Source organism: Orcinus orca, chromosome 10, assembly GCF_937001465.1.
Source record: "Orcinus orca chromosome 10, mOrcOrc1.1, whole genome shotgun sequence".
NCBI lineage: Eukaryota > Metazoa > Chordata > Mammalia > Artiodactyla > Delphinidae > Orcinus > Orcinus orca.
In genome coordinates this window covers 47722438-47745805 of record NC_064568.1, presented here as the reverse complement: position 1 = coordinate 47745805, position 23368 = coordinate 47722438, and the positions used below count along the sequence as shown (strand labels likewise).

At 54.4% G+C, this 23368-nt stretch overlaps 2 protein-coding genes across 14 annotated transcripts in view; one reads left to right on the top strand and one right to left on the bottom strand.

Moving 5' to 3' along the window:
* Positions 1–294: 294 nt before the first annotated feature.
* PLCD1 (phospholipase C delta 1) lies at positions 295–22334 on the bottom strand. 2 transcript variants are annotated; one of them, XM_033402152.2, is made up of 16 exons: positions 22177–22333; positions 17258–17440; positions 14364–14528; positions 10765–10993; positions 4468–4597; positions 4135–4366; positions 3346–3547; positions 3033–3177; positions 2807–2956; positions 2558–2716; positions 2167–2326; positions 1855–1971; positions 1278–1456; positions 1053–1185; positions 791–940; positions 295–656 (listed from the first exon to the last, which is right to left on the bottom strand). In XM_033402152.2, exons 1-16 carry the CDS (start codon positions 22208–22210, stop codon positions 571–573), a joined length of 2454 nt encoding a protein of 817 aa, XP_033258043.1. In that variant the 5' UTR covers positions 22211–22333; the 3' UTR covers positions 295–570. The 2 variants fall into 2 exon arrangements, with proteins under 2 accessions (XP_033258043.1, XP_004277957.1); XM_004277909.3 differs by lacking the exon at positions 17258–17440 and having other exon boundaries at positions 22177–22334.
* DLEC1 (DLEC1 cilia and flagella associated protein) overlaps positions 17681–23368 on the top strand; it is a 104223-nt gene continuing 98535 nt past the window's right edge. For 10 of the 12 annotated variants that reach the window (XR_007479677.1, XR_007479678.1, XM_049715841.1 and 7 more), the window contains exon 1: positions 22356–22921. The gene's annotated coding sequence lies outside the window, so the exon portion shown is untranslated. Of the gene's footprint in view, positions 18443–22355; positions 22922–23368 lie in introns of those variants that run through there. The other 2 variants (XM_049715840.1, XM_049715839.1) reach the window with 2 other exon arrangements.

The following is a 23368-nucleotide window of genomic DNA, read 5'->3' as shown; positions in this document are numbered from 1 at the left end:
GTGGGCTTTCAGGTCTGGGTCACTCAGCAGGTCCGCCTCTGGGAGAGTGGGCCTCTGGGGTTGGAGGGGTCGGCCGTGACATTCCAAAGACTGAGCCCTCCATACCCTCCGCCATTCAGGGGTTTGTTTCTTGCTGGTCCCTCCTGCCCAGGGGACAGGTGTCCCCCCTTGCTCCAGTGTGAGGGTGGAGAAGTGGAGAGTGAGGTGCTGGGGCTCCAGTGCTCTGGGGCATGCACACACGCACGCATGCCTTACAGGGATTTTTCCAGTGTCCAGGTAAAGAGACCACAGTACTTAGTCTTATGATTTTTATAAAAACCCTCAACCTAGGGCCCGGCTGGAGGATGGAGCAGGCTGCAGTGTCATTCCTAAAGGAATTGAGGACAGCTCCAGGGACTGGGCCAGCTCCTGGGCTCCCGAGAGGCAGCAACACAGACAGTAGGTTGGAGCTGAGGGCAGCGTGGGGCTGCCAGCTCTGAGCAAGAGGTTGGGAGCAGCCCCTGTCCTGCCCCCCAGATGTGGACAGAGGGCCTGGTCCGCTCGGGGCAGCCCTCACCAGACTCCCCGAGCCTAGTCCTGGAGGCCCACCTTCACAAAGAGGGTGGCAGACGGGTGCTGGTCTCCGTTCTTGGACAGGAGGTGAATGTGGCGGTATCCTGGCAGGCGGAGGGGCGGGGAGGGGCGCACAGCGGAAGTTCTGGTCACTTAGGGAGGATGCTTTGAGGAATAGCCGGCCCCTTCCCAAGAGATGCCTCCCCTCGAGTCGTCCCCTCCCTCCACAAACACTCACCCTGCTTGAGGCTGTTCAAGGGGATGGTGCTCTGGCCAATGAAGTCATTCTTGGAGGAGGCATCATAGTCCTCCACCACAAAGCGCACGAGGGCGAGCTCAGGCACAATCACCTCGAACTCAAACTCTGTGTCCCACCATGGGTTGAAACCTAGGGGTGCAGGCACCATGTCAACAGCATGGACAGAAGCATGGACAACAGCATGGACAGAAGCCAACAGCATGGCTCCAGAAGCCGGGCCCAGCCCAGGCCCAGCACGTACCGTTATTGGTGACCACAGTGGTCTGGTGGCTGGCCACGTCCTGGCCCACGCCATGGATCTCCACTGTCACCTTGGGGTCCACAATTGAATTCTTATTCTTGTTGACTTTTGGCAGCTGCTGCCCTGAGATGACCTGAGGAAAGGCGGGGGACAGTTAAGCGTTCAGGATGGTAGCCAGGGGGAAGGGAGGCCCATGGCATCTGTCCCTCCGGTGGCTGGCCATACCCTGACATTGAGCCGCTTCCGAGCCCACCAGGGCCCCTGAGCCAGGGCACGGGAGTTGAAGGTGGAGTTGGGGTCTCGCAGGAAGGCAGGCTTCAGCACGTACCCACAGGCCCCATTGTCCTGGAATCGGCCCTGGTATACGTCCATCTCTGGCCCAGGTGTCTGGAAGTTCAAGGCCACTACAGGCAGGACAGAGCAGTCACAGGCTGTGGGCTGGCCTCAGGGGCCCCAGAGCCCAGCCTGCTTGGGGTACACTGAGGCCCAGAGTCACACGGTGAGGCAGAAGCAGGGTCCAGGATCACTCCAATGCCTACTGCCCTCCTGCCACCCTAACTGACCCACCACACCAACCTTGCATTCCATTTCTGGTGCCAGAATTCAAAGGACAAATGTGCTAACAATGGGATTTCAGACGCTGTATTTGCTGGTGGGGGATATTTCCAGACTGAGATTACCAGCTCCTGAGCCCACAAATCCCTGCATCTGGCTCTGCCTGGGTCCCCAGAGGCTCCTGGCCCGTGGCCTTCCAGGCGGAAACCCTCACCCAGGCCTCCTCCAAGCCCCAGCCAGCCCGTACCGATCTGGCAGCCCCCATTCCACATCTCCACAGGGCTGTAGTTGGAGGAATCCGTTCTCCACCCGGCGGGGTAGATCCTGCTCAGGTGACTCACATTGTGGCGGACAAAGCTGTTTCCTGAGGGGGGTGTGAGCGCATTAGAAGCGGAGGCCTCCTGGTGAGTCCAAGCCCCTCCCTACCAGCTCTGTCTGGTAACAGCGTGGGGTGCCAGCTCTGGGCGACGTCCGGAGGGGTGGGAGCCAGTCCTGACCCTGGCCAGCTCAGGTGGTCAGACAGATGGACAGCACCCTGGGGGGACAGGGCCGGGCTCACCTGATTCTTGAAGCAGTCGGAGGGCACGGTTCTCGGAGAAGGATGCCATCTCATAGAAAGCCTGCCCACGGGTGCCAGGACTGGGGAAGCCCAGAAAGTGGACGCTCTTGCAGTAAATGACCATATCTGAGAGCTCCTTTGCTAGTCTGAGCTTGTCCTCCTGGGGGCCATGGGGAGGCCCAAGTCAGATTCAGAGGTTGGGGCAGGTGGGCACTGAGAGAGCCAGAAACCCAGATACAGAGAGAACAGAGAGGGAGACAGAGAGAGGGGGCAGAGGGTCTGAGTGACAGCCACAGAGAACCCGGACAAGACAAATACCCCACAGTGTGATGGAGGGGGATGGTGGGGTAGGGCCCCCCTCCCCTCCTCGCTCCATAGCCCCCGCTCAAACCGTGGACTTGTGCTGCACTTGGTTCCTCACTGCCTCATCCTCCATCTCAGCAGCCTCATCCTCGTCTGACACCACAGTGGCCTCAGGGCTGCCTTCCCCTCCAGGGAGGAAAAGCCCCCCAAGCTTCTTCCCCTTCAGCAAGATCTTCCCCTTCAGTTGCTAAGGGTGGAGGGGCAGCTGGTCAAGACGCAGCGGGCCTCCCGGCCAGTCCCCTGCCCTCTCCTCTGGGCACCCTACCCCATCGGGCACCTCAGGGGAAGGCAGGCTGCTGGTGACCCCGTCCAGTGGCCGATCCAACAGCATGGGGCCCAGGAGGGTGTGCAGGTGTTGCGCCATCACACGCTGCTGCTCCAGGCTGCAGTGGTTCTCCAGGGACAGGATGACGGGGTAGGGGGACACCTGGAGGCCCAAGGGCGGATTAGGAGGGGTGGGTGGGCCCGAGCATCCCCTTCCTCAGGCCCAGAAGCGCGCCCACCTTGAAGGCGTAGTCCCGGATGACCCTGAGCACGTCGCAGAAGAGGATCTTGGAGGTGAAGGTGTAGCCGTGATAGATGACCGGTTCCTGGTTGGGTCCATCCCAGCAGTCGAGCTCCAGGCAGCGGCAGCCTTTGCACAGCGCCCTGCGAGTGGGACGGCGGCTAGGCCCCTCGGTCCCGGCCGGGCCCCGCCCAGGTCCCGCCTGCCCGCCCAGGTCCTGCTCAGCCCGGCCCCGCCCCGCCCCGCCCCGCCCCATCACGACCAGGTCCCGCCCGGCCCCGCCCCATCATGCCCAGGTCTCCCGGCCCCACCGGATGTAGGCTTCGGTGCTGCTGGGCCCCGTGAGCTGGTCTTCCAGCAGGTAGGTGTTGTGAGAGGACGACACCAGGTAGTGACTGAGCGGCTGGCCCATGTCCTGGTAGACCCGCCGGTGCGCCCGGTTGAAGGCGCTGCCGTCGGCCGAGAGCAGGTACATGAGGAAGCCGTCCTTGGTCATCTGCCGCCGCGCCTTGGCTGGGAGGCGGGAGGCCGGCGCCCGTCAGAGCCCTAGGCTGGCGCCGCCGCTCTGGGGGGAGGGGCCCCCCCACTCCCCCTCCCCGCACTCACCTCCCCCCCTACTCTTCCTGCCTCCCGTCCTGAGCTGGTCCTCGGTACCTCTTGGAAGCGGCTAAGCTCGGGTCTCTTGACCAGACCGTGACTATCCCAGGGTGGGGCCCTGTCTCCTCCTCTGTCCCCCATGCTGTGAGGCCCCCCCTGAGGGCAGGGCCTCATCTCCTCCTTCTCCAGGACTGGGCCCCCATCTGATGTCTTAAAGCTTTGTGGCCAGCGTGGGCACAAAGAGGGAGGCAGGAAAAGTGCCTGCTTTTCCAGCCTCCTCTCTCTCCATTTCCTGGGGGAGGAGTCCTCAAATCCCCTGAAGGAGGAACCAAGAGAGGGTCCCTGCCTCCCATCTGCGTTCCTGGGGCAGAGAAATACTGACCAGGGGCTCTGGGCCTGGCTGAGGTGCCCCCTTCCCTCCAGCTCCCTACTCTTGGGCTGCCGTCTCCCCAGGGGTCTCCCCACCCTGTGTGGCCCTGGGACTACAGGTCATAGGCCCTCACCCATCTCGCTGGGCTCGTAGCGCTCAATGAGGGAGAGGGCCAGTGCAGGCCCCGCCGCCTCCTCCCGCTGTTGGTGCTGCAAGAAGACCACTAACTGATCCACCGACAGGGTCTCCCCCGAGCCCGCAGCCTCCTTGAAGGTGAGGTCGATCTCCTTCCTCTGGGTCAATATCTTGTAGAAGGTCTCGATCTCCTCATCCTCCAGGGAGTTTGTCTGAGAGTGGTCACATTCCTGCAGAGCCAGGACGCCAGGTGGGCAGGGTTCAGAGCAGGTCTCGGGCTGCAGTCAAGGACACACTGCCAGGCAGACCCAGCCCTCACATCCTGCCTCACCCTGAAGATCTTTCGGGCATAGCTGTCGTCCACCTGGATGTTGAGCTCCTTCAGGAAGTTCTGCAGCTCCTTGAAGTTCATCTTGTTGTCCTTGTTTTTGTCAGCTTTTCGCAAGCAGGAATGAATCCAGCTGGGCAAGAAGTAAGGAAAGAATCCAGGAGCCCTGGGACCCCCGAGGTCCCAGCCACAGCCATGATTCAAGCTCAGGGTCAACTCCCAGGCCCAGGTGGACTGAGGTCCCCTGTAGACACAGCTCCCCGCAGGCCTGACTTTTGGCATATCCTCACTTCAGAGGGAAGACCTGGTGGCCTCTTTGGAGGAAATGTGACATCCAGTGAAGGAGTCTTTTTCCTGTTTTCTGGCTTTGAACCCTTTCAAAATTTCAAAAACATTTCTTTTCTCACTCTAAAAGGGTTCATTACAGACAATTTAGAAAATGCAGAAAAGTAAATAAACAAAGCCCCCATAATCCTATCACCCAGGGGTAACTACTGTTAACATTTCAAGGTATGTCCTTTTCAGTATATAATTGTTACCCAATTATAGATATAGTATATATCTATATAGCATATAATTATACTATACACTATATAGTATATAGTGCTTTCTGACGAAAGCACTTGAGGCTTATTTAGTAGGAAACAGCAAATTTCAAGCCACTGATCAGAAGGTGGGGACATCACATGCAAAAACAAAGCCTGGATCATGGTGTCATGATTGGGGCACTTAGGCCTCCACTTCTCCATTCCCTCTATCTCTCCCATCAGAATTGACCTTGAGAACTAGAGAAGGAGGAGCTGCACACTACAGTCCACAGAAAACAGAGAGCTAACTATAGAACAAGACAATGGGAGCTCATGAGCACAATGAAAACATGATAGCAGGCTTCAGAAGAAATCACAAAAGAAACAACAACATAAATCATGCCATATAAACTTTTTAAAATTCTGAGGATTAAATAAAGAAAAACTAAAGTCATCTATCTGACAGACTGGAGGAAGCATTTGCAGCAAAGCCTTTGAAGAATTCATTAAAAAGAAAACAGTATGATGACCCTAATAACTAAATGAGAAAGGGATATAAACTGACCTTTTGCAAACATTACTAGTAGTCAAAGTTATTAACAATTTGGAAATGAGATGCAATTTCTTAAACTAAAATTTAGCAACTTAAAAGTATATTACCTAGTGCAGGTAAGGGTGAGGTGAAATGGACACTCAAATCCATCACGTGGGCAAAAAGTAAATCAGTACAACCCTTAGGAAAGTGATGGAGGGATAGCTAAAGCTTTAACCTGTTACATCAGTTGACTCAGTAATTCCACTTCTAGGAATCCATTGGTAAGGAAATACTTCTAAATACTGAAAGGTTTTATGAACATAGTTCTTTGCAATGTTATTTATAGTGGTGAAGGAAATGAAATGTTTGACACTAAAAGAATGGATCACTAATTTATAGTCCATCCATTCAGTGGAATAGTACACAGTCATTAATAAAGCTGTTTATGGAGACTATACTAACACAGGGAAATAATTATGATATAATGTTACACAGAAAATGGATACAAATGTATAATCTCCACTATTTTTAGCAAACGTATCATTAGGCAAAATGAAATGCAGCCAGAAAAAATTAAAGATTAAAATTTTATTCTAACCTACCCATATTTTTAAACCTTTATTTATATATATGTATGTTTTATGTAAATATGTGTATTTACATTAAAAAAATTATAGTAGAATTCCAGGTTAAAAAATTAAGTTCAGAGTGGTACACCCAAGCATGAGGTCCCAGTGCCAACTGCTCTTCAGCAGGCTGGGATGGCTTTATGATCTCAAGGTCTGGGCAGCAGAAGCCTGCAGAGGCCATGAGATTGTCCAAGTGCATGCCTGTGCAAAAGGAGTGACTATCACAAAAGTGCCACAGAATTGGGCTTTTAAGAAAGCTCAGGGACTTCCCTGGTGGTCCAGTGGTTAAGACTCTGCACTTGCACTGCAGGGAGCACAGGTTCAATCCCTGGTCAGAACTAAAATCCCGCATACCTCGAGGCATGGCCAAAAATAAAATAAATAATTAAAATTTTAAAAAGAAAGCTCAAAATCAGGCAGACATAGCCTTGAGAAAAGACACTTAAAAGTCTTTGAAATGCTGAAAAGTACACAGTAAAGGGAGCTAACAGGGTTCAAAATGTGTCCCCCAAAGGAGTTGGATATACATTGGCAATGAATAATCAGAAAATGTAATAAAATAATTCCATACAGTAGCATCAAAATGAATAAAAATACAAATTCTTTTAATACATAACTTATACTCTGAAAGCCACAAAACATTGTTGAAAGAAATTAAAGATCTAAATAAATGGAAAGATACCCCATATTTGCTGATCAGAAAGAAGACTTGATATTGTTTAATGAGAAATACTCTCCAAACTGATCTACAGATTCAGCACAATACCTATCACAGTCATGCTGGCTACTTTGCAGAAATTGACAACCCAATCCTCAAATTCATATGGAAATTCAAGGGACCCAAAACAGTCCAAACAATCTTGAAAAAAAAAGAACAAATTTGGAAGACTCACACTTCACGATTTCAAAACTTCGTACAAAGTTACAGTAACTAAAACGTTGTGGTTCTGGTGTGAGAAGAGACATTTAGGTAAATGGAAGAGAATTGAGAGTCGTGAAATAAACCCTCATATTTATGGTCAGTTGATTTTTTGAAGATGGTGTAAAGACGATTCAATGAAGAAAGAATAGTCTTTTCAACAAATGGTGCTGGAACAGCTGTATGTCTACATGCAAAAAAAATGAAGTTGGATCCCTCACCACACCATACACAGAAACTAACTCAAAATGGATCAAAGACCTAAATGCAAGAGCTAAAACTATAAGAAGAAAATATATGAGTAAATGTTTGTGACTTTACGTTAGATGTGACATCAGAAAACACAAGCAACAAAAGCAAAAAGTAAATGAATTAGACTTCACTGAAACTAAAAACTTTTGTGCTTCAGAGAATACCACCAAAAAAAGAAAAGAACCCACAGAATGGGAGAAATTATTTGCAGAGCGTATATCTGATAAGAATATTTTTAAAATATTAGAATATTTTAAAAATATTTAGAATATTAAAAAAAAAAAACCTCTTACAACTCAATAATAAAAAGACAACTCAATTAAAAAATGGACCAGAGGGCTTCGCTGGTGGCACAATGGTTGAGAGTCTGCCTGCCGATGCAGGGGACACGGGTTTGTGCCCCGGTCCGGGAAGATCCCACATGCTGTGGAGCGGCTGGGCCCATGAGCCATGGCCGCTGACCCTGCGTGCCTGGAGCCCGTGCTCCACAGCGGGAGAGGCCACAACAGTGAGAGGCCCGTGTACTGCCAAAAAAAAAAAAAAAAAAATGGACCAGAGATCTGAATAAACATTTCTCCAGAGGAGATATACAAAAGCACGTTAAAAAATGGTCAATATCATTAATCATTAGGGAAATGCAAGTCAAAACCACAGTGAGAGACCTATTTAAAAAAGAAATAACAAGTGTTGGTAAGGACGTGGAGAAACTGGAACCCTTGTGCACTGTTGGTGGGGATGTAAAGTGGTACAGATGCTATAGGAAACAGTATAGTGGGTCCTCAAAAAAATTGAAAATAGAATTACCATATGATCTAACAATCTGACTTCTTGGTATACACCCCAAAGAATTGACAACAGAGCCTCAGAAAGATACTTGTACACCCATGTTCACAGCAGCATTATTCATGATGGACAAAAAGTGGAAGCAACCTAAGTGTCCATTAATGGACAAATGAATAAACAAAGTGTGGTAATATACATACAATGGAATATTGTTCAGCATTTAAAAGGATGGAAGTTCTAACATGTGACAACATGAATGAACCTTGAGGACATTATGCTAAGTGAAATAAGCTAGTGGCAAAATGACAAATGCTGTATGAGTCCACTTATATGAGGAACTTAAGAGTAATCAAGTTCATAGGGACAGAAAGTACAACAGTGGTTGCCAGGACCTGGCGGAGGGTGGAATGGGGAGTTACTGTTTAATGGCTACAGAGTTTCAGTTTTACAAGATGAAAAGAGTTCTGGAGATGGTTGCACAACAATGTGAATGTACTTAACACTACTGAACTGTACACTTAAAAATGGTTAAGATAGTAAATTTCATGTTATGTATACATTACCACAATTTAAAATTAAAATAAATAGATCCATAAAAAAAGAACTTTACAACAACAAATGGGCAAAGGATGTATTGAATAGCTGTTTCTCCAAAGAGATATGCAAATGGCCCATAACCACATGTAAAGATGCTCAACACCGTTAGCTATCAAGGAAATGCAAATCAAAACCACAGTGAAATGCCACTTCAAACCCACAAGGATGGCTATAATAAAAAAAAAAAGGCAGATAATAGCAAGGGTTAGTGAAGATGTGAAAAATCAGAACTCTCAGACACTGCTGGTGGGAATGTAAATTTCCTCTTTGGAAAATAGTTTGGCATTTCCTCAAAACGTTAAATATATAGTCACCACAAGACTCAGAAATTCTAGGTATATACTCAAGAGAAATGAGAACATATGTCCACACAAAAACTTATACACAAATATTCACAGCAGCATTATTCAGAGAAGCAGAAACCCAAATGTCCATCAACTGCTGATTGGATAAGTAAAATGTGGAATGGCCACACGGTGGAATACTATTAGGCAAACAGAAGGCATGAAGTACAAACACATGCTACGACATGGACGAACGTTAAAAACATTATGCTAAGTGAAAGAAGCCAGTCACAAGAGACTGTATGATTCCATTTATATAATAGGTCCAGAAAAGACAAAGGTATAGAGACGGAAAGTAGATTAGTGGTTGTCTAGGGCTGGGGGGTTGTGGGGAAATGGGGACTGCTAAAGGGCATGGGGTGTCTTTTGGGGGTGATGGTTGCATAACTCTGAATACACTAAAAAGATGGACTTGTACACTTTAAGTGGATGAATTATATGGTATGTGAACTATATCTCAATAAAGCTGTCATTTAAAAAGAAAAAAAGGAGCCGGTGCTGGTTCCACCCTAATCCTACATACCAGAAGGCTGATCACTTTGAACCATAGACTACTGTGTTGCTGTGCACCTGGACTTTGAAGTGAATTTGTTTCAAGCCCGCAGGCTGGCCTGCACACCGGGACTGGGGGAACGTGATGACTCCCCAAAGAGTGGCACAGGATATGGGGGCAAGTGGGAGTGTATCATGGCCTCCCAAACTCCCAGAGGAAAAAAATGCAGTTAACTCTAGGAAACATTAAAATATCTGAGACTAGGTCTCCCACTGAAGCAGGCAGCTCCCCTCAGCCTCCCCACTCCATGCTGGTTACCTAGGGGGGATGAGGGACTTCAGGGGGCTGCACTGTTGTCTGGCCCTTGGGTCAGACTAGACCAAAGAGGGCTCCAAGTACCCTCCCTGCTTCCTTTGTGTTCTCCCAAATTCATATGTTGAAGCCCTGACCCTCAATGTGATGTATTTGGAGATGGGGCCTTGAGAGACTTAGATGAGTTCATGAGTGGGGGCCTCATGATGGGATTAGTGCCCATAAAAGAAGAGACACCAGAGGGACTTCCCTGGTGGCGCAGTGGTTCAGAGTCCGCCTGCCAGTGCAGGGGACATGGGTTCGAGCCCTGGTCCAGGAAGATCCCACATGCCACGGAGCAACTAAGCCCGTGCACCACAACTACTGAGCCCATGTGCCACAACTACTGAAGCCCGCCTGCCACAACTACTGAAGCCTGTGCGCCTAGAGCCTGTGCTCTGCAATAAGATAAGCCACCACGATGAGAAGCCCGCGGACTGCAACAAAGAGTAGCCCCCGCTCCCCACAACTAGAGAAAGCCCACGGGCAGCAACGAAGACCCAATGCAGCCAAAAATAAACAAACAAATAAATAAATTTATCTTTAAAAAAAGAAAAGAAAAAAAGAAGAGACACCAGAGATCTTGTGCTCTCTCTCTCTCTCTGCCATGTGAAGACAGTGAGAAAGAAGGCAGCCATCTACAAGCCAGGAAGAGAGCTCCCACCAGAACCCGACCCTCTGGCACCCTGACCTTGGACTTCCAGCCTCCAGAATCGTGAGAACATTAATTTCTGTTGTTTAAGCCACCCAGTCTATGGTATTTTGGTATGATGGCCCAAGCTGCGTGTCTTCCATACCCAGGTTGTCCTGGGGACGACCATAGCCAGTAACCACCCGCTGGGCCTGGACCCACTGCCACCAAAAGGATACTGCCGCAGCTTCTGCTGCTGGTCCATGGAGCCCGAGTGATGGACGATCTTGCGCAGGCCCTGCACCCAGTGCTGGGCTTCGGCGGGCGATGGGGCGATGAGGTCTAGCGTATTGCGCTGGTCCTTGAAGACGATGGAGAAGCAGCGGTCCTCAGGCACGTCCCGGGCAAACTTCTCCAGGCCCTCTGAGCGGTGCCCCATCCGCACCTCCTGAATGTCCTCGATGGAGACTGCAAGAAGGGGGTGGAGGTGGGCAGAGAGAGCCGTGAGGGGCAGGAAGATGGGCAGAGCGGGGGACAAAAAGAGGCTGAGGTGGAGAAGGAACGAGACACAGCTATAGCGTGCACAGTGGAAACGCCCAGGCAGAGAGAGATTGACTTTAGGGTGGGAAGGGCACCTAGGGTCCCAGGCCTCCTGTTTCTGTGCTGGGAGGAAGCAGGGCCCCTGGGAGAGGAGTGGGGCAGGGCAGGGCTCTCATACAGAGATAGAGAGAGACCATTCTGGAGCTTGGGGCCTGTGACAGAGAGGAGGCCACACACTCTCCTGTTGTGCTTGACTTTGGGCCCTTCGCCTCCCTCAAGACAGCCATGGGAGCCTCCAGGCCCCTCTCCTGACAGAGGGGGAAGTGCTTGTGTCAGGGGAGCAGCCAGGGCCTTGCCCTGCATGAATCTGTGTGTCCTGATCTCAGGGAGCCCCTTGGCAGGAATGGTGCTCCAGGATCCCAAGAGGTAGACTGGAGGGTGCCCCTGGGGGTCTGAGATGACATCATTCTGCCCTTGGGAACCAGGGACGGGGGCTGTCCTGTCACAGCCCAACCTTCCAAGCTTTAGGGAGCAGCAAGACCCTGCTCACCTGCCTGAAACCCCAAGGTGCCCTCCCTGGCCTGGCTGGGAGGGGCTCATGCTGGGCCTCCCCGCATCAGGAGCCAGGCTCTGCCCCTAACCCTGCCCCATCCCCATCCCCATCCTGAGCCATCCACGTCCATCTTTCCTGGGTCTAGACCAGCTCTGGCTGAGAGCCTGCCTGTCCTTCCCGGTGGTGGCCTCCTGGCCACCTGCAGGCCCCAGATGTGTGGCATGTGCCTGTCCAGGAAGCAGGCTCTGAGGTGTGAGACACGCGAACCCTGGGCCATGTGGGATGCAGGGGATATCCCTGCTGAATCGCTCCGCTCACAACCTCCCGTGTCCCTCAAGGTCCCACACCAGCTGTAGCTGCCCCAGGCTGGGAGTGGAAACAGGAAGCCTGGGCAGCGGAGAGAGAATCCAGACGCCTTCCCTGCTGATGATAATCCTTGTCTGCCTATGGGAACCAGAGCTGAGGGAGGCTAGTGGCGTCGGGATGGGGGCAACTTCCAGACCAGGAAGCAGAGGCAAAGAGAACTGGGGACTGCCCCCCACCCCCATCTCCTGGCCTCAGTTTCCCCGGGGGGGGAGCACAGTGGAGGGCAGTCTCACTGCTCACTTAGAGGAGGGAAGCAGCCCGATGGGTATGCTCAGCCCAGACCTGTCTCTGGGTCTCTGACATGGAAAAAGCCCTCTTCCAGCCATGCTCCTCACCGGAGCGCACCTGGTGCCCAACCCCCAACCTGTCGCCCCTGTGGCCCCTCCTGTCAGGGTGCAGGCCCCTCACTCACGGCCCTTCCTTATTCTTGCCCCTGCACCTTTGCTCACACTGGGTCTGCTGCCCGGGAGGTTCCTCCTGCCCTTGTGCTCCCAGCTGTGCCGGTATGAGGTTCCCAGCTCACCAGCCCAGGTCTGGAAAGGCCCACATCTCCCACTCCTCAGTCTGCCCCCTGCCCACCCCCGCCAAGTGCTTGGCTCACACTGGGAACCATGCACGTGTACTGGCTGGGGGGTGGGCTCCCAGGAGTCCCCAGGGCTCAGACAGTATGATGCCCCATTCCCACGGTGCCGCCAACTGCCAGCGTCTAACAGGAAACCCCATATCAGGGCAGAGGCCTGTGAAGGAACCTGGCTGGAGCCACAGACAGAGGCAAGGGCCAGGTCACTCCTGTGTTACGTGGCCAACAGGCACGCAGGGTAGTTTCCTGAGAGCGCTTCAGGCTCCATCCCCTCCCACCCTGCCCTGCCCTGCTCAGACCTCCCATGGCCCATTGCCCCCAGGACCCAGCCGGGCTCTCCGCATCCGACCCTGCTCCTGTCCTGCCTCCCCTCTGACCTGCCACAGGCAACACCTTCTCAGGTTTCTGTCCAGTGTCCTGGGGCCTGGCAGACCCTTCCTGAGACACCCTCAGTGGGCCGCCCCTCCCTTTTCTCCTGCCCCCTTCCCACCTGGGCCCTGTCACCTGTGTCTGGTCTCACTCCCCAGAGACCTGCCAGTGGGCTGACCCTGCCTGCCCCATCTCTACAGCCGAGGGCAGGTGAATGGGTGAGGGATTTCCAGGGACTTGGACTGTGTGAGAAATCCAGCTGCAGTGATCCTTCTGTACCCCCAGCCACACGTGGTTATTTAGATATAAATTAGTTAAAGTTCAGTAAAATTAAGAATTTGTGGGATTTCCCTGGCGGTCCAGTGGTTAAGACTCCACACTTCCAAAGCAGGGGGCTCAGGCTCAATCCCTGGTCGGGGAACTAAGATCTCACATGCCGTGCAGTGGCACAGCCAAAAAAAAAAAAAAGAATTCATTTCCTCAGTCACACTAGCCACAGTTCAAGTGCTCAATGGCCACAGGTGGCTAGTAGCTGACATATTGGACAGCACAGATACAGGACATTCCCATTATCATAGAAAGTTCTTTTGAATAGCTTTGGTCTAAAATTTTCCCACCAAGTAAAGGTGCAGAGGGAACCTCTCATTTTACAAGATTCTTAGGGCATTCTGTGTAAAAGGGCAGCAGCAGTTGGCAGAACTTTCTTCCTAAGACCTTGCAGGGGGCACTCTCCATCTGCAGGCCTGAGCTTTGGCGTCTTGGACCTTTTCTAAAGCTTCCAGAAAGGCCTCAGGTCCACAACCCCAAGGGAGCTGCCCAGCCAAGGCCTCTCTGTGCAAGTCCCAGCCCTGCTCCACCCCAGGCTCTCTTTCTGGTCCCAGCCCAGGGAGGAGCTGCCTCCTGCAGCCCCACCTCACATCCTGGCCACTGCTACCTGGAAGGGCCTTATCTGCCCCTGGACTTTGGGCCTCACCACACCTGGGCCCTAGTCCTCCCTCCTTCCCTTCTTCCCACAAATGTCCGGGTGGTTACCTGGGAATTCAGGCAACACTGTCTAGCTCCCTCCCTACTTGGGAGCCCGGCTTTCCCCATCTGTGGTCATGGCTATGGAGTCCCACCCCCAAAAGGCTTGAGCATCTCCATCTGTGGTCCTCGGTCCATGACTGCCCTCTCTAGCCCAGGCTAGGCCTCAGTTTCCCTATCAGTGATTTAACTGGCTCCTCTCCCCAACCCTGGCCAGGCTGTTTCCCCATATCTGGTCCTGTTTGCATGACCAACCTCTGCCCCACCAGGCCAGGCCTCAGTTTTCCTACCTTTGGTCCTGGTCCACGACTGACCTCCAGCCCCACCCCACCCTGACCAGTGTCAGTTTCCCCAACCAAGCGCAGGTGCAGCACCCTGCCCCTCCCCTTGCAGCCCAGGGCACTCACACAGCTGGGACTCTGGGGTCCGCATGACCTTGCGGGACTCCTGCCAGATGGTCTTGCAGTCCTCCTGCAGCTTGTAGAAGCGTTCTCTCCGCCATGAGTTGGACTTCACCTTCAAGAGTTGGCTGCCCTTCAACAGTGCCTGTAGGTCCTTGTCATCCTGTAGACCTAGGGGGCAGAGCTGGTAAGATGCTACCTCCTCTAGGGTCCCTGCTGCCCCAGGCCCCATGCTGGCCATGCCCACCACTGGACCCTCTCAGCCCATTTTTCACCAGCCTCATCCTCAGCTCTCTGTTCACTTCTCCCTCCGCCACCCTTGTTCCAACCTGATTCTGGAGACCTGCCTTCTCCAGGAAGGCATCTGTGTTGCCAGCTGAGGCCACGTAAACCTTTGGACACCCACCCACTCAAGGCCACACTTTATACACTATGACCTGCCACCCACAGCTGAATGGACAAAGAGAGGGCAGCTAATTCAAGAACACCTGGTTCCTGGGTGACCAGACCCCTAGGAAATGGCCTGGCTCTGAAAGACTTAGTGGGCTCCTCCTAGGGGTCAGAGTGACCTGAAGGAAGCTGGGACCAAAAGACCACCCTAGCCTATCACCCTGGCCACATGGAGTCCAGCAGCCAGCTCTATTCAGAGCCGATGGACTACCTCACCTCACTTCTGGCCCCAAAACAAAAACTCTGTGGCTTTTCAGCAATCTTTATCCTTCTGCTCCAGCAGAGTGGTGGCATCAGGGACCGTGTGGGTCCAGTCTGAGGGGCCTGTGCCTAGGCCTATAGGCTTTTCCTTTCTGAACCCAGATCCCCAGCCCCTGATGTGCTCTCCCAGTTTATCCATGACCCCACTCCCTATGCCCCAGCCAGCCTGCTCCACACACACTCAGGACCTACAGAATCTTCTGGACCACTTCCGCGGGCCTCAGCCACCCACCCCCTATCCCTCCCCAATCTCCTGCTTCCAGTGGAGACAGCCACGTGCTAACAGCCCCCCACACCCATGGCTTCAGGAAACCTCTGTGCCTCTGTTCCCCCAACAGCACTGGGTAAGGAGGTGTCTCAAGACCTCCTCAGAGGTGACAGTCTGATGTGACCTTCCCCCACCTTGGTCCCAGCTCTCTCCACCCCCTGCCTTAGTGTCAGCAGTTTCCCTCCAGCCCCAGGTGAGGCCCATTGAGGGAGGAGGGGGCTCCTGCAGGATGTCCTCAACTGGTGGCTGTGTCTGTGGGGCTCAAGACAGAGGCCGGCAAGGGTAGTTCCCAGCCGCCGGAGGAGAGAGCAGCCTCAGCTCAGCTGGGGGATTCCACTGTCCTTTCCGAGGCTGAGGTCAGCTGGCGGGGGGTCATCTCCTTACCCTCTGGCTTCTGGCTGTACCGCCCCTCCCCGGCTAGGGCATTAGGACAAGCCACTGTGCATGGCACAGATGGGGGGAGGGGCGGCGCACAGGGGCGGAAGGTGAGCCCCACCCTCTGGTTCTGGAAAAGGCTGTGAGCAGATGACATGTTCATCCTGTCCTGGAGCCAGACTGCGGCCCTGTCTGCGGTCAGGCAGAGATAAGTCCCCTGGTTGCCAACATGGCTTCCGGAACACAGACCTCGGTCCCAAGGTGGGTCTTGATATTAGTGGCCCTCCAGGCCGCTGGGCGACCTAAGCAGACACCTCCATCTCTGAGCCTCATTTGAGGCCCTTTTGTTTCTGAGGCCTCTGGGCTGCCCGCCCCCCCTCCCTTGCTCCCTTAGCACCCAGAAGGTCTATGGGCCCTTCGCTCAGCCCCACTCACTCAGCTGAAGCACCTTCTCCTCCTGCGGGATGGTGGTGCTGAGGGGCCTCTGAGCTCAGGGGCCCCTGGGTCGACCTTGCAGCCTCACCAACCTGCCCAGGCTAGTGGCACATATGGGGAGTACAGAGGGGCTACAGTGCTAATAGGAGGCTGGCGGTGGGGGCGGTGCCAGGAGCCCTGCCCATGTACCTAGGGTGAGGCCTAATGGAAACAAACTGAGTCTGGGACTCACAGCAATACACAGCTACACAGATATAGCCACACACATACACAGTCACACACACCACACCACCGTACTCATCAGACACTGCCATACACAACCGGGAAGAGACAATGGGCCACACACGGTGACACATATTATTACATGGAGTCACACACAGCCACACAACGTACAGTGCCAGAACATCATCGTCGTCATAATAATAGCAGTCACCATAATAATAATAATAGTTCATGTTTGAATAAGATCCTGTTCTTAGCACATGTATTTAATCCCTTGAACAACCCTGTGAGGAAGGCACCATCATTGTTCCCATTTTACAGATGATGAAACGGAGGCTCAAGGAAGTTACATGGTAGAGTCGGGACTCAGAAGCTTGCCCACAAGGCCAATGCTAGAAAACATTACCTTATACAGCCACCTCTCAGGGGCATGCTGCCACAAAGAGTAACAGCAGAACACCCACAGAACACACACACCATAACAGAGATGACAGAATCACTCAGTCACCTGGGTCATCCACAGTCACACATGGTACACAGCATCACCCTGGATCACACACTGTCACACTGGTGCCACTTGGTTACACAGCATTGCATATCATTATTGCTGCACAGTGGCCCCCACTACCATACAAGTGACAGAATCACCACTAGGTTTGTAAACAGGATGGTTTGGGGGTGGCAAGGCGCAGGGTAACCAATCCCCGCCCCCATTACTCACTCCACATGCCATGCCCGCAAACACAGCCCCACCATGGGTCACACACTCACAGAACTATACAGGTCCAGTCCCCGAGATCAGGAACATACAGTCTGAGTCCTGTCCCAGCTGCCTTCCCAGCCTCCGCAGATCTCGGGGGGGTGGGGGGGGGCGCCCTGCATCCCTTACCCAGCCTCTGCTCATTGAGAGCTGCCACCTCGAGGCTCTGCTCCTGCAGGTAGAGCTCTCTGGAGCGGCTCTGGCTCCGGCTTCGGCGCCTGACCCCCAGGCACTGCATGACGTTCCGAAGTGCCCCCGCCGCCCGCTGAGCCTGGCCCGGGACAGTGTGGCGTCCAGAAGGCAGCCCTGGCCCTAGGAGCGGAACGGCCTCCTTAGAGTGGAGCAGGGGCGGAGACCTGGAGTGGATGGGCGGGGCTAGAACCCGTGGGGGCGGGGCAGTGAAGGGTCGGGCCATGGCTCTAGAGGCGGGGCGATACAGAAAATCTGTGCTGAAGGGGCGGGGCCATACCCTAGGAGGCAGGGACAGTTCCAGAGGGGCAGGACCGATGCCCCCAGGAGGTGCGGCGAGAGCGGAATCAAGGCGGGGAGAGAAGGAGGAGGAACCGGGGCCGGGAGGTGAAGTGGGACAAATCCATAACCCGGGAAGAAGATCAGTGGTGAAAGTCAGAGCCCAGAAAGCGGATTGGGGTGGAGCCAGAGCCAAAGAGATGGGGAGCGGGAGGAGCCGAGTCTGCGAGGCGACGTGGGGCAGAGGTAGCCAGGAAGACGGCCGGGGGCGGAGCCAGGGCCCAGGGGACAAACCGGGGGAGGGTCCCTCACTGCAAAGGCCTTTTGTTTTCCGGCAGGGAGGGGCGGAACCTCGACTGTGGAGGCAGTCCTACCAGGGGGCGGAGCCTGAGCCGCGAATTCTAAACGCTCAGCTGGAGGCCTGGCAGAGGACTGGAGGGCTGGGCAAGATTGAGCCGGGAGGTAAGCCCGGCCGGGCGGCAGCCTGGGCTGCAGAGTCTAGCGGACAACCGGGTGGGGCGGGATAGGAAGGAGCCGGGGATGGAGCCCGGGCCGGACAGCGGACCCCGCCAAATATTTTACCTCAGTTCCTCAACGAATCCACTGTGACTCAACGGGCTGTTGCCTCACATGTAAACCTCAGGGAGGCCTGTTTCCTTCTCTGAGAGTTCCGCTACCTGAGTGGGATAATCTCCAAGGCTCCAAATGCGAATGGAATTCTTGAAAAAATGCTGGTCTTAAAAATGAGTCCATTAACACAGGCTTGCTTTGATAAATAGGTGAGGAGGACTCCAACTCCATATGAAACTGTGCTGCCAGTGTGCTCGGAACAGTGGGCCCTTTCATGTAAGTTACGTCTTGCTTTTCATTCACCCAGCAATTATTTATGGAGCCCCTACTGTGTGCCAAGGTCAGGACACCACCCAGAGGCCTGACTCACTCCTCTCTTTTACTCTCCGCCTCTGAATAGTTCCTTCACTCGCCTCACCGCAGCTCCAGTCACCAGCATTGACAGTGAGTCACTGGCAAAGCCAGTTATTAGCACAGACAAGCACAGCAATAATAACAAACTGAAGTGCAGAGCAACTTGCCTAAGGTCACACCTCGGAGAAAAATAAATCATGAGAATGTGTGTTAATGTAGGTGAGCTGGAATATGGGCACAGAAATGTTGTTCTTCATTTGGAGCTGAGGGAGCTGATTGTAAGGGGAACCTCTGTTTTAGAGAAACCACGTGATGGTTTAATGGTTTAATCAGAGGGCCAAGGACTCCCCGAGGACCTATGGATAGAATCACATCTCAATACAATTTGCTTCCTTTGAATTCTTATGTATTTTATTTTATGTATTTTATTTTATGCATTTAAAAACATGATCCTGAGAAGGGGGCCACAGGCTTCACCTAACTGCCAAAGTGGTCCAGGGCACAAAAAAGTTAAGATCAGTGTGGATCAGTGTGTGTCTGTGTTGTGTGGGCATGGAATCCCAGGGACAGACAGCTTTGAAACATAATTGAGGAGGGTAGCGGTCTAGCTACCCCAAATTGCTATGATGGATCTGGAACCGTTATCTCTTGGGGGTACTGGCTTCTTTGCCAACCTAGAATTCCTTTGCCCACTAGTGCTTTATCCTCACAACATCCCCTATCAGTAGGTATTGCTTTCCCGTGGATGAGAAAACAGGCCCAGACAGGCAAAGGGACTTGCTCAGGGTCACAATGTAAGTAGAGGCAAAGCTAGGACTGGAACCCAGGACTGGAACCTAGGACCAAGATGAGGCCCCTCTTACACCCTACCTTGCACTTTTACTAATGCCAGGTTTTACAGTGGGGCGGGAGGGATTCAGTGTTTGAATAGTTAGTGTAGGTGGAGGTGGATGTGTTCAGTGAGAGGAGAGCTTTGGGAAGTTAGGTCTTTTTGGGTACATCTGGGGACCTGCTGGAGAAGCCAGTGCAGGCCTGGCTAGAATGGAGCAAGCAAAGGAAGTAGGGTAGGGAAGGAGGCCAGGGGACTACAGCGTCAGTCTGAGGGCTTCAGAAGCACCAGAAGGAGCCCCTGATTCTTCTTATTTTTTTTTTTTTTGGCCTCACTGCATGGCTTGCAGGATCTGAGTTCCCCGACTAGGACTCAAACCCCGGCCCCTGGCAGTGGAAGCATGGAGTCTTAACCACTGGACCGACAGGGAATTCCCCAGGAGCCCTTTGATTCTTAAGGGTTCTGGTCACTTTTTTCCTGGTTAGGGACTACCTTATTCCCCCTCATCTCACAAAGTACTCACATGACGTGGTCACTTGGGGGGTGGGCCTCCTGTAGGAACATTGTACCTGCTGGTACTAGGCACTGTTCTCATTATTGCCTTGTATGTGTTAGCTCATTCAATCCTTACTGCAATCCATGAGGGAGGTAGTGTTCTTATCCCCCATTTTACAGATGAGGAAACTGAGGCACCAAGAAGTCAAGGGATTTGTCTAAGATGAAAAAGCTAAGACTTGAACCCAGGTAGTCTACTTCCATAATCCATGTCTGTATACTACAGTGCCTCTGCATGCATCTGGGGCGAGGACAGAAGGGACATCTCTCATCTAGGTGGCCCCCATACCCCCCCAGGCCAATGGAGGGAGCCTTTCTGCAGCAGACCCCCAACTGCCCAAGCCAGAAAGTGTGTCCAGTGCTAGAGGACCCGAAATATGAAAGAGATGCAGACTCTCCAGTGGAAGTGTGAACAACCTGGAACAGCACAGGGCACAGTGACTACACCCTTCCACCACCAGTTCTCCTTGACAGATTCTTGCTTGCCGATACGGTTTGCAGGGGGAACAAAAGGCAGTTAAGGGACGTAATTTTGGGTGATGAGCTAGAAGCAGCAGGGCCTTCAGGGAGACAGCTTGGGATCGCACTGTTCTTGCCAGCTCCGCAGGAAGAGCTGGACTGTCAGGCACTTGGGAGGCAGGTCTCAAACACGATGGACCAGGGCTGCCAAGCCCATGCCACAAAACTGGGAGGCGCTGAATGAGCCTCCACGTGGCTTCCTCTCCAGGGAAGATACCAGGGCTGCCCAGGGACAGAGACTGGGCAAAGGCACAGATGCCTGAGGATGCAGCCCATTCTAACATGAGCTGAGGCTACAGCTGTAGCCAGAGGCGATCAGAGGGCTTGTAGGAGGTCTGAATGTGAAGCTGGCACGGAAGAGGTGGCAGTCTGCAGGGTACACAGCACTAGCTAAGGGATGATGAGAGAGAAAGCAGAGATCTCTACTGTGATCCTCTGAGCTGCCCAGCCGCCCTTCCTGCCAGGGTGGCAGGAGCACTGAGACACCTCTGTCCTGAGAGGAGAAGAGGGAGCCCTGGAAAGGGCAGGGATCCCATGACCCTGAGTTTGCCTTGAGGCTACTTGTGTGAGGGTAACAGCTCTGGGCACTGAGCAAGGTCTCTCTGGGCCATGGGGACCAGATCTGGGACAACCAGGAAAATGAGACAAACTGGGCACTGGCTGAAAGGAACGTCTCCGAGTGTCCCTGAATTCCAGAGGGTCTCTAGTGGACAGCTGGAGGGCTCTGGCTTTCTCTTTCCCTTCTATTATATCCATGCATGGTTTAGGTGGATAGGTGGTGGGCACTAAAGGACTCCAGAGGTACTAGAAAACAGAGGGAGATCGGGTTAAGCGGTGATTGGTGCAAGAGAGGCAGGGTTTGCTGAGCTGGCAGATGACCTGGGGCGCAGGAGGGCAAAGCACGCTAAAAGTGGGTGAGTCCCCAGGCTGGAGCAAAGAGATTCCAGGTCCAGGTTGGGGGCCCCGTGCAGCTAGGAGACCTCCAGTCCCTGCAGTCCAGAGCCCGCGGCTGCCCTCTCTCCTGGAGAGACAGCTATAGGGCAAGGAGCTGGCCCAGACTGTTTCCCGGTCGGTCGGAGAAGACAGAGCTCGGCTGGACAAAGGGGGGTAGCAGCAGGCAGTTAGAGCTGAGACTCAGGCCTGTCCGGCCAGGAGGGTGCGCAGATGGGGGCGATCGGGCTGCCCCTCCCAGTCCAGGCGTCGCTGACTAGCATTTCTGCGCTGGGCAGTTACTGCGGCGCGGCCCGACCTCACCTCGCACACCTCCTCGCCCCAGCCTTCCCACCCCGCCACACCTACGCTGCCTGACGCGGTCCAGGCACGCCTGGGCTTTGGGGAGCCTCTCTGGGCGGCCCGGACTGGGCGAAGATAACTCAGTTATTCGTGGATGCTGGTTCCTTTCCTCCTCGGTCCCTCCGAGCGCGCCGGACCCTGGAGCCCACCCGTCCGTGACTAGGAGAGGGAGAGGGGGAGTCCCCGAGGCGGCAGGGCCGGGGGTCGTCTTTAGGGAAATCTTCAGACTCGCACCCTTCTCCCCACCGGCCGGGTCTGGGGAACAAGCCTGGAAACGCCCAGGGTTGCGCCCGGCAGTCCCGGGTGGAGATTTCCTCCGTGCGACAAAAGGGACGAGGGGCGGGCCCGGGGCGGGGCGGAGGGCGGCCGAGGAACCGGGGGTCCCCCATCCTGGGCCGGGAACGGCTTTCCTCGAGGTCGGCCCAGGCGGGGTCCCCCCGCGAGCCGGCCGAGTACTCACCGTGCAGGGTCAGGAAGTCCCGGCCCGAGTCCATGCCCGACGGACGGCGCGGCGGGAGGGGGGCGCCGCGGGACACTCGTCCGCAGCGACAGCGCGGGCGGCCTCGGGTCCGAGAGGAGTGCAGGGGAGGGCCCCGAATGGACTGAGGAGGGAGGACACCGGAGGTGCTCCCGGGACTCCGCTCCGTCCCTCGCCCGCCCGCGCCCCCGCCCCCGCCCCCTGGGCCCTCCAACCAGCGCCTCTCCCCGCCCCTCCTGGGGGTTGGGGAGGAGAGCAGAGGTGGGGACCGGGAAGCCGGGCCATCCCTGGCCCAGGCCTGTGGGCGCGTCCCGGCCAGAAATAGCCGGATCTCTCTGGCTTCCTCAGCCACCGCCACCGCCAGGCCGCGGACCCTGTCATTATCGCCGGCGGCCCGGCCCCACTCCCTGCCTGTGGGCGCCTCGCCGGGGTTGGGGTGATGCACGAAAGAATCTGGAGTCCTTCTGGGGCAAGGACCGCGTAACGTTCGACGCCCAGCCGGGCTGGTGCGAAAGGGAGCCTCGGAGTCCAGGCGCCAGCCGCTGCTCCCCGGATGTCTGCTTTCCCTTCTGCAAAATGGGTGCACGGAGGCGAGTGAGGAGGTCCTTGGAGAGGCATGCCTGGACCTAGTCTGGAGAAGGGTCCCCTCCCGGCTCGCTGGGAAGTTTCTAACCCGAGAAGTGCCCTTGGCGGGGGGCTGGGGCGGAAGCCATAAAACTTAGAGCAGGTAGGTGCAGAGAGCTCTCCTTTGAGCCCCTCACACCCCAAACTCCTGGCGACCTCCAGGGTACCTTCTTTGGGTGGCCTCCCAAGGGGCTGTCTGGACAAGGGGTCCCTAATGGACCCCCCCCACATACTCCCACCATCAATTCTTGCAATCCTGACACCCTTTTTATAGGTACCCAGAGACCTCCAGGGGAAGTCCTGGGGGGATCCTGGAAGGATCCTGCTGCCCACCAACTTTTGGGAAAGGCCCTTGGGAGAGCCCCCAGAAGACCTCCCAGGATGCGGGGTACTGAGCCCACCAGTGAATCTTGCTGGGCTGATAAAACCAACAGGAGAGTCTGGCAGAACCAGTTGGACCCCAACCCCTCCCCCTCCCAGTACAAGCAGGCCTAGGTGGCCTTGAATACCTCATGAAGGGATGTAACCAGCTAGAGAGCAAGTCTTCCCA